This window comes from Hemiscyllium ocellatum, chromosome 2 (genome assembly GCF_020745735.1).
Source record: "Hemiscyllium ocellatum isolate sHemOce1 chromosome 2, sHemOce1.pat.X.cur, whole genome shotgun sequence".
Lineage (NCBI taxonomy): Eukaryota > Metazoa > Chordata > Chondrichthyes > Orectolobiformes > Hemiscylliidae > Hemiscyllium > Hemiscyllium ocellatum.
In genome coordinates, this window is record NC_083402.1 from 2,972,054 (window position 1) to 2,982,308 (window position 10,255).

General features: G+C 55.6%; 1 protein-coding gene across 1 annotated transcript in view; it reads left to right on the forward strand.

The window, feature by feature from the left end:
* The window catches only part of cplane1 (ciliogenesis and planar polarity effector 1), a 295,045-nt gene extending 291,224 nt beyond the window's left edge, over window positions 1-3,821 (forward strand). Inside the window, exons 51-52 of the mRNA XM_060847121.1 lie at window positions 1,176-1,324; window positions 3,471-3,821. Coding sequence (XP_060703104.1) covers window positions 1,176-1,324; window positions 3,471-3,599 — 278 coding nt within the window. The 3' untranslated portion in view covers window positions 3,600-3,821. The remainder of the gene's footprint in view (window positions 1-1,175; window positions 1,325-3,470) is intronic.
* The last annotated feature ends 6,434 nt before the right edge of the window (window positions 3,822-10,255 follow it).

A 10,255-nucleotide genomic window follows, 5' to 3' on the forward strand; every position in this document is an offset into this window, starting at 1 on the left:
ACATCCTACGAACCAATCAATCAAACGTCCCCATCTCCCCATGTTTGCCAATGATATCAACTTGGAGGAGTGGCAAATAGTGACTGAGTTACAAATTGTCAGCTGTTAACAGGAGAAGGCCATTCAGCCCATCATTCAGTGAGATCCTGGCTGATCTGTGACTCTATCCACCGGCCCTGAAGCTGTGTGTGTGTGTGTCCCCCTGGAGCTGTGTGTGTGTGTGTGTGTGTGTGTGTGTGTCCCGCGGGAGCTGTGTTTGTGTGTCCCCTGGAGCTGTGTGTGTGTGTCCCGCGGGAGCTGTGTGTGTGTGTCCCCGGAGCTGTGTGTGTGTGTGTGTCCCTGGAGCTGTGTGTGTGTGTGTGTCCCTGGAGCTGTGTGTGTGTGTGTGTCCCCCTGGAGCTGTGTGTGTCTGTCCCTCCCCTGAAGCTGTGTGTCTGTCCCTCCCCTGAAGCTGTGTGTGTGTGTCCCCTGGAGCTGTGTGTGTGTGTGTGTGTGTCCCCTGGAGCTGTGTGTGTGTGTCCCCTGGAGCTGTGTGTCTGTCCCTCCCCTGGAGCTGTGTGTGTGTGTGTGTGTGTCCCCTGGAGCTGTGTGTGTGTGTCCCCTGGAGCTGTGTGTGTGTGTGTGTGTCCCCTGGAGCTGTGTGTCTGTCCCTCCCCTGGAGCTGTGTGTGTGTCTCCCCTGGAACCATGTGCTCACAGGTTTTAGGATTGGAGAGTGGAAGCTGAAATAATCAGTGAACCGGAAAGGAAATTGGGAGGTACTTGAGAGAGATAAACGTGCAAGATGACTGGGATTGGTTGGGGGCAGTGGGAATAATCAAATTTCTGGCCTCCTCCTATCCCACTAAAAACTCTGTGAGTCCGAGCTCAAAACAAGCTCCTTGGAAGTGGCCAGTCTGAGGAACCAGGTCTGAGTTTCTGTTCCCAAGGGGAAATGTAAATCAGGTTAAGAAATGCTGAATTCACTGCATTGTACTCTTCAATGAAAGAAAACAACTTTCTCCTGCCTTCCCTGGCATACACCTTAGCGCGGCCTTTCTATGGCTCAGGGAGGGTGGGGAACCAGCATCGGCCCATAGGGTCACAGAGAGAGCCAGCAGTGCCCACTGCAAGGCAGGGTGTAATTCTGTGGGGATCCCGGCGAGTTCATCGTGATTGGCTGCGCTTCTTTCCTAGACTGCCATCAGACCTCAGTCAGACCTTCCTTCCAAATTCCATACTCCACACAAGATGAATCCAGCTCAGACGCTGACTCCCTGACCCACTGGACCCCCCCAGAGCAGATTCGTCAGATTCTGGATCGTGAGGATGACCTGTTCCTGCAGGTCAGTGCACAGCCTGGGCCAGGGAGCAACGGCTCTGTCCAGCTGGGAATGGGGCAGGACTGCGCCCAGCTGGGAATGGGGCAGGACTGGGCCCAGCTGGGAGTGGGGCAGGACTGGGCCCAGCTGGGAGTGGGGCAGGACTGGGCCCAGCTGGGAATGGGGCAGGACTGCACCCAGCTGGGAATGGGGCAGGACTGCGCCCAGCTGGGAATGGGGCAGGGCTGGGCCCAGCTGTAGGCAGGACTGGGCCCAGCTGGGAATGGCGCAGGACTGCGCCCAGCTGGGAATGGGGCAGGACTGCGCCCAGCTGCGAATGGGGCAGGACTGGGCCCAGCTGGGAATGGGGCAGGGCTGGGCCCAGCTGGGAATGGGGCAGGACTGCACCCAGCTGGGAATGGGGCAGGACTGCGCCCAGCTGCGAATGGGGCAGGACTGGGCCCAGCTGCGAATGGGGCAGGACTGGGCCCAGCTGGGAATGGGGCAGGACTGGGCCCAGCTGCGAATGGGGCAGGACTGGGCCCAGCTGGGAATGGGGCAGGACTGGGCTCAGCTGGGAATGGGGCAGGACTGTGCCCAGCTGCGAATGGGGCAGGACTGGGCCCAGCTGGGAATGGGACAGGACTGGGCCCAGCTGGGAATGGGGCAGGTCTGCGCCCAGCTGGGAATGGGGCACAGTGGGACAGGAGAAACTGAGGAGTGCAGATGCTGGAGATCAGAGCTGAAAATGTGTTGCTGGAAAAGCGCAGCAGATCAGGCAGCATCCAAGGAGCAGGAGAATCGACGTTTCGGGCATAAGCCCTTCACTCCTGAAGAAGGGCTTATGCCCGAAACGTCGAATTTCCTGTTCCTTGGATGCTGCCTGACCTGCTGCGCTTTTCCAGCAACATATTTTCAGCTGGAATGGGGAAGGGCTGTATCCAGCTGGGAATGGGGTGGAGTGGGACAGGGCTGGGTCCAGCAGGGAATGGGGAAGGGCTGAGTCCAGCTGAGAATGAGGAAGGGCTATATCCAGCTGGGAATGGGGCGGAGAGGGACAGGGCTGAGCCCAGCTGGGAGTGGGACAGGGCTGAGCCCAGCTGGGAGTGGGACAGGGCTGGGCCCAGCTGGGAGTGGGACAGGGCTGAGTCCAGCTGAGAATGAGGAAGGGCTATATCCAGCTGGGAATGGGGCGGAGAGGGACAGGGCTGGGCCCAGCTGGGTATGGGACAGGGCTGAGCCCAGCTGGGAGTGGGACAGGACTGGGCCCAGCTGGGGATGGGACAGGGCTGGGCCCAGCTGGGGATGGGACAGGGCTGAGCCCAGCTGGGAGTGGGACAGGGCTGGGCCCAGCTGGGGATGGGACAGGGCTGGGCCCAGCTGAGGATGGGACAGGGCTGAGCCCAGCTGGGAGTGGGACAGGGCTGGGCCCAGCTGGGGATGGGACAGGGCTGAGCCCAGCTGGGGATGGGACAGGCCTGGGCCCAGCTGGGGATGGGACAGGGCTGGGCCCAGCTGGGGATTGGACAGGGCTGAGCCCAGCTGGGAGTGGGACAGGGCTGGGCCCAGCTGGGGATGGGACAGGGCTGGGCCCAGCTGAGGATGGGACAGGGCTGAGCCCAGCTGGGAGTGGGACAGGGCTGGGCCCAGCTGGGGATGGGACAGGGCTGAGCCCAGCTGGGGATGGGACAGGCCTGGGCCCAGCTGGGGATGGGACAGGGCTGGGCCCAGCTGGGGATTGGACAGGGCTGAGCCCAGCTGGGAGTGGGACAGGGCTGGGCCCAGCTGGGAGTGAGACAGGACTGGGCCCAGCTGGGGATGGGACAGGGCTGGGCCCAGCTGGGGATGGGACAGGGCTGGGCCCAGCTGGGGATGGGACAGGGCTGGGCCCAGCTGGGGATGGGACAGGACTGGGCCCAGCTGGGGATGGGACAGGGCTGGGCCCAGCTGGGGATGGGACAGGACTGGGCCCAGCTGTGAGTGGGGCAAGGCTGAGCCCAGCTGGGAGTGGGGCAAGGCTGAGCCCAGCTGGCAGTGGGGCGGAGTGGGGCTGATGCTGGGAGCCTGGTTGGTGCAGGAGGAGCATTGATGGGCCTGAGCAGTTGGGAGTGAGTGAGTGGTGCTCCCTAGGTTGACACTGACTACATTACACAATGGTGTGTTTCCCCAGGTTGCTGAGTTGCCGAAGGCAGCTAGCCCAGACACTGCAGCTCAGTCTGACAGCAGCAGCAGCGGGATCCTCAGTAATCTGGACTGGATAGCAGTGAACAAGATGCTGGCCAGTGTGGAACAGCCCTGAACTGTGCAACACTCACCCACAAAGACATCACAGCTCACCACAGGTCACCCCTGTTGCTGGGACTGAGTGTCGCCATCTGTAGGAAAGACACCAACTTACAGGCCACCGTGACAAGGAGTCGAAATAAACCCAGCCTCTGGACAGTTCCACAGGGCCTGCTGAATAAATACACCTCACTGCAACTGTTGTCTCCCCTTTCCACGTTTGACACATGGGGGAGTACGTGCCCAGGGGGTGTACGTGGCCGGGGGGAGTATGTGCCCGGGGGGAGTATGTGCCCAGGGGGGAGTACGTGCCCAGGGGGAGTACGTGCCCAGGGGGTGTACGTGGCCGGGGGGGGGGGGGCGGGGAGTACGTGCCCAGGGGGGAGTACGTGCCCGGGGTGAGTACATGCCCAGGGGGTGTACGTGGCCAGGGGGTGAGTACGTGCCCGGGGTGAGTACATGCCCAGGGGGTGTACGTGGCCAGGGGGTGAGTACGTGCCCGGGGTGGGTACATGCCCAGGGGGTGTACGTGGCCGGACGTTCTATGGAAATGGAGTTTTGGTAATAGTGACGATATGGAATGTTGTTGATCCCAGGTCTGTGTGGATATCTGATATTCTATTTGTACATCATTATCTTGTTTCTGTGGGATGCTGGGGGTAGCTGTTACCCTCAGGAAATGGTGTCTCATTCCTTTATAAATAAAAGATTTACACTCCAATGGGAAATCGATCCAATGCAGGGTCAGCCTGCAGGGTACTCTCATTAAACTTCACTGGAGTGAGACACTGGGCACAGACTGAATCAGAGAGTGAGACACTGGGCACTGACTGTATCAGAGAGTGAGACAGTGGGCACTGACTGAATCAGAGAGAGAGACACTGGGCACTGACTGAATCAGAGAGTGAGACACTGGGCACAAACTGAATCAGAGAGTGAGACATTGGGCACAAACTGAATCAGAGAGTGAGACACTGGGCACTGACTGTATCAGAGAGTGAGACACTGGGCACTGACTGGATCAGAGAGTGAGACACTGGGCACTGACTGAATCAGAGAGTGAGACACTGGGCACTGACTGAATCAGAGAGTGAGACACTGGGCACTGACTGTATCAGAGAGTGAGACACTGGGCACTGACTGAATCAGAGAGTGAGGCACTGGGCACAGACTGAATCTGAGAGTGAGACACTGGGCACAGACTGAATCAGCGAGTGAGACACTGGGCACAGACTGAATCAGAGAGTGAGACACTGGGCACAGACTGAATCAGAGAGTGAGACTCTGGGCACAGACTGAATCAGAGAGTGAGACACTGGGCACAGACTGTATCAGAGAGTGAGACACTGGACACAGACTGAATCAGAGAGTGAGACACTGGGCACAGACTGTATCAGAGAGTGAGACACGGCACAGACTGTATCAGAGAGTGAGACACTGGGCACAGACTGAATCAGAGAGTGAGGCACTGGGCACAGACTGAATCAGAGAGTGAGACACTGGGCACAGACTGAATCAGAGAGTGAGACACTGAATCAGAGAGTGAGACACTGGGCACAGACTGAATCAGAGAGTGAGACACTGGGCACAGACTTAATTAGAGAGTGAGACGCTGGGCACAGACTGAATTAGAGAGTGAGACACTGGGCACAGACTGAATCAGAGAGTGAGACACTGGGCACAGACTGTATCAGAGAGTGAGACACTGGGCACAGACTGAATCAGAGAGTGAGACACTGGGCACTGACTGAATCAGAGAGTGAGACACTGGGCACTGACTGAATCAGAGAGTGAGAGACTGGGCACAGACTGAATCAGGGAGTGAGAAACTGGGCACAGACTAAATCAGAGAGTGAGGCACTGGGCACAGACTGAATCAGAGAGTGAGACACTGGGCACAGACTGTATCAGAGAGTGAGACACTGGGCACTGACTGAATCAGAGAGTGAGACACTGGGCACAGACTGAATCAGAGAGTGAGGCACGGCACAGACTGTATCAGAGAGTGAGACACTGGACACAGACTGAATCAGAGAGTGAGACACTGGGCACAGACTGAATCAGAGAGTGAGACACGGCATAGACTGTATCAGAGAGTGAGACACTGGGCACAGACTGAATCAGAGAGTGAGGCACTGGGCACAGACTGAATCAGAGAGTGAGACACTGAATCAGAGAGTGAGACACTGGGCACAGACTGAATCAGAGAGTGAGACACTGGGCACAGACTGAATTAGAGAGTGAGACGCTGGGCACAGACTGAATTAGAGAGTGAGACACTGGGCACAGACTGAATCAGAGAGTGAGACACTGGGCACAGACTGTATCAGAGAGTGAGACACTGGGCACAGACTGAATCAGAGAGTGAGACACTGGGCACTGACTGAATCAGAGAGTGAGACACTGGGCACTGACTGAATCAGAGAGTGAGAGACTGGGCACAGACTGAATCAGGGAGTGAGAAACTGGGCACAGACTGTATCAGAGAGTGAGACACTGGGCACAGACTGAATCAGAGAGTGAGACACTGGGCACACACTGAATCAGAGAGTGAGACACGGCACAGACTGAATCAGAGACTGAGGCACTGGGCACAGACTGTATCAGAGAGTGAGACACTGGGCACTGACTGAATCAGAGAGTGAGACACTGGGCACTGACTGAATCAGAGAGTGAGACACTGGGCACAGACTGAATCAGAGAGTGAGAAACTGGGCACTGACTGTATCAGAGAGTGAGACACGGGGCACTGACTGAATCAGAGAGTGAGACACTGGGCACAGACTGAATCAGAGAGTGAGACACTGGGCACAGACTGAATCACAGAGTGAGACACTGGGCACTGACTGTATCAGAGAGTGAGACACTGGGCACAGACTGTATCAGAGAGTGAGACACTGGGCACTGACTGTATCATAGAGTGAGGCATTGGGCACAGACTGAATCAGAGAGTGAGGCACTGAGCACAGACTGAATCAGAGAGTGAGGCACTGGGCACTGACTGAATCAGAGAGTGAGACACTGGGCACTGACGGAATCAGAGAGTGAAGCACTGGCCACAGACTGAATCACAGAGTGAGACACTGGGCACAGACTGTATCAGAGAGTGAGACACTGGGCACAGACTGAATCAGAGAGTGAGTCACTGGGCACTGACGGAATCAGAGAGTGAGGCACTGGGCACAGAGTGAGACTCTGGGCACTGACTGTATCAGAGAGTGAGACACTGGGCACAGACTGAATCAGAGAGTGAGGCACTGGGCACAGACTGAATCAGAGAGTGAGACAGTGGGCACAGACTGAATCAGAGAGTGAGACTCTGGGCACTAACTGTATCAGAGAGTGAGACACTGGGCACTGATTGAATCAGAGAGTGAGACACTGGCACAGACTGAATCAGAGAGTGAGGCACTGGGCACAGACTGAATCAGAGAGTGAGACAGTGGGCACAGACTGTATCAGAGAGTGAGACTCTGGGCACTAACTGTATCAGAGAGTGAGACACTGGGTACAGACTGTATCAGAGAGTGAGACACTGGGCACTGACTGTATCAGAGAGTGAGGCACTGGGCACAGACTGAATCTGAGAGTGAGACACTGGGCACAGACTGAATCAGCGAGTGAGACACTGGGCACAGACTGAATCAGAGAGTGAGACACTGGGCACGGACTGAATCAGAGAGTGAGGCACTGGGCACAGACTGAATCAGAGAGTGAGACAGTGGGCACAGACTGTATCAGAGAGTGAGGCACTGGGCACAGACTGAATCAGAGAGTGAGACACTGGGCACAGACTGTATCAGAGAGTGAGACACTGGGCACTGACTGAATCAGAGAGTGAGACACTGGGCACAGACTGAATCAGAGAGTGAGGCACGGCACAGACTGTATCAGAGAGTGAGACACTGGACACAGACTGAATCAGAGAGTGAGACACTGGGCACAGACTGAATCAGAGAGTGAGACACGGCATAGACTGTATCAGAGAGTGAGACACTGGGCACAGACTGAATCAGAGAGTGAGGCACTGGGCACAGACTGAATCAGAGAGTGAGACACTGAATCAGAGAGTGAGACACTGGGCACAGACTGAATCAGAGAGTGAGACACTGGGCACAGACTGAATTAGAGAGTGAGACGCTGGGCACAGACTGAATTAGAGAGTGAGACACTGGGCACAGACTGAATCAGAGAGTGAGACACTGGGCACAGACTGTATCAGAGAGTGAGACACTGGGCACAGACTGAATCAGAGAGTGAGACACTGGGCACTGACTGAATCAGAGAGTGAGACACTGGGCACTGACTGAATCAGAGAGTGAGAGACTGGGCACAGACTGAATCAGGGAGTGAGAAACTGGGCACAGACTGTATCAGAGAGTGAGACACTGGGCACAGACTGAATCAGAGAGTGAGACCCTGGGCACACACTGAATCAGAGAGTGAGACACGGCACAGACTGAATCAGAGACTGAGGCACTGGGCACAGACTGTATCAGAGAGTGAGACACTGGGCACTGACTGAATCAGAGAGTGAGACACTGGGCACTGACTGAATCAGAGAGTGAGACACTGGGCACAGACTGAATCAGAGAGTGAGAAACTGGGCACTGACTGTATCAGAGAGTGAGACACTGGGCACTGACTGAATCAGAGAGTGAGACACTGGGCACAGACTGAATCAGAGAGTGAGACACTGGGCACAGACTGAATCACAGAGTGAGACACTGGGCACTGACTGTATCAGAGAGTGAGACACTGGGCACAGACTGTATCAGAGAGTGAGACACTGGGCACTGACTGTATCATAGAGTGAGGCATTGGGCACAGACTGAATCAGAGAGTGAGGCACTGAGCACAGACTGAATCAGAGAGTGAGGCACTGGGCACTGACTGAATCAGAGAGTGAGACACTGGGCACTGACGGAATCAGAGAGTGAAGCACTGGCCACAGACTGAATCACAGAGTGAGACACTGGGCACAGACTGTATCAGAGAGTGAGACACTGGCACAGACTGAATCAGAGAGTGAGTCACTGGGCACTGACGGAATCAGAGAGTGAGGCACTGGGCACAGAGTGAGACTCTGGGCACTGACTGTATCAGAGAGTGAGACACTGGGCACAGACTGAATCAGAGAGTGAGGCACTGGGCACAGACTGAATCAGAGAGTGAGACAGTGGGCACAGACTGAATCAGAGAGTGAGACTCTGGGCACTAACTGTATCAGAGAGTGAGACACTGGGCACTGATTGAATCAGAGAGTGAGACACTGGGCACAGACTGAATCAGAGAGTGAGGCACTGGGCACAGACTGAATCAGAGAGTGAGACAGTGGGCACAGACTGTATCAGAGAGTGAGACACTGGGCACTAACTGTATCAGAGAGTGAGACACTGGGTACAGACTGTATCAGAGAGTGAGACACTGGGCACTGACTGTATCAGAGAGTGAGGCACTGGGCACAGACTGAATCAGAGAGTGAGACACTGGGCACAGACTGAATCAGCGAGTGAGACACTGGGCACAGACTGAATCAGAGAGTGAGACACTGGGCACGGACTGAATCAGAGAGTGAGAAACTGGGCACAGACTAAATCAGAGAGTGAGACACTGGGCACAGACTGTATCAGAGAGTGAGGCACTGGGCACAGACTGAATCAGAGAGTGAGACACTGGGCACAGACTGAATCAGAGAGTGAGACACTGGGCACAGACTGAATCAGAGAGTGAGACTCTGGGCACAGACTGAATCAGAGAGTGAGACACTGGGCACAGACTATCAGAGAGTGAGACACTGGGCACAGACTGTATCAGAGAGTGAGGCACGGCACAGACTGTATCAGAGAGTGAGACACTGGACACAGACTGAATCAGAGAGTGAGACACTGGGCACAGACTGTATCAGAGAGTGAGACACGGCACAGACTGTATCAGAGAGTGAGACACTGGGCACAGACTGAATCAGAGAGTGAGGCACGGCACAGACTGAATTAGAGAGTGAGACACGGCACAGACTGTATCAGAGAGTGAGACACTGGGCACAGACTGAATCAGAGAGTGAGACACTGGGCACAGACTGAATCAGAGAGTGAGACACTGGGCACAGACTGAATTAGAGAGTGAGACACTGAATCAGAGAGTGAGACACTGGGCACAGACTGAATCAGAGAGTGAGACACTGGGCACAGACTGAATTAGAGAGTGAGACGCTGGGCACAGACTGAATTAGAGAGTGAGACACTGGGCACAGACTGAATCAGAGAGTGAGACACTGGGCACAGACTGTATCAGAGAGTGAGACACTGGGCACAGACTGAATCAGAGAGTGAGACACTGGGCACTGACTGAATCAGAGAGTGAGACACTGGGCACTGACTGAATCAGAGAGTGAGAGACTGGGCACAGACTGAATCAGGGAGTGAGAAACTGGGCACAGACTAAATCAGAGAGTGAGGCACTGGGCACAGACTGAATCAGAGAGTGAGACACTGGGCACAGACTGTATCAGAGAGTGAGACACTGGGCACTGACTGAATCAGAGAGTGAGACACTGGGCACAGACTGAATCAGAGAGTGAGGCACGGCACAGACTGTATCAGAGAGTGAGACACTGGACACAGACTGAATCAGAGAGTGAGACACTGGGCACAGACTGAATCAGAGAGTGAG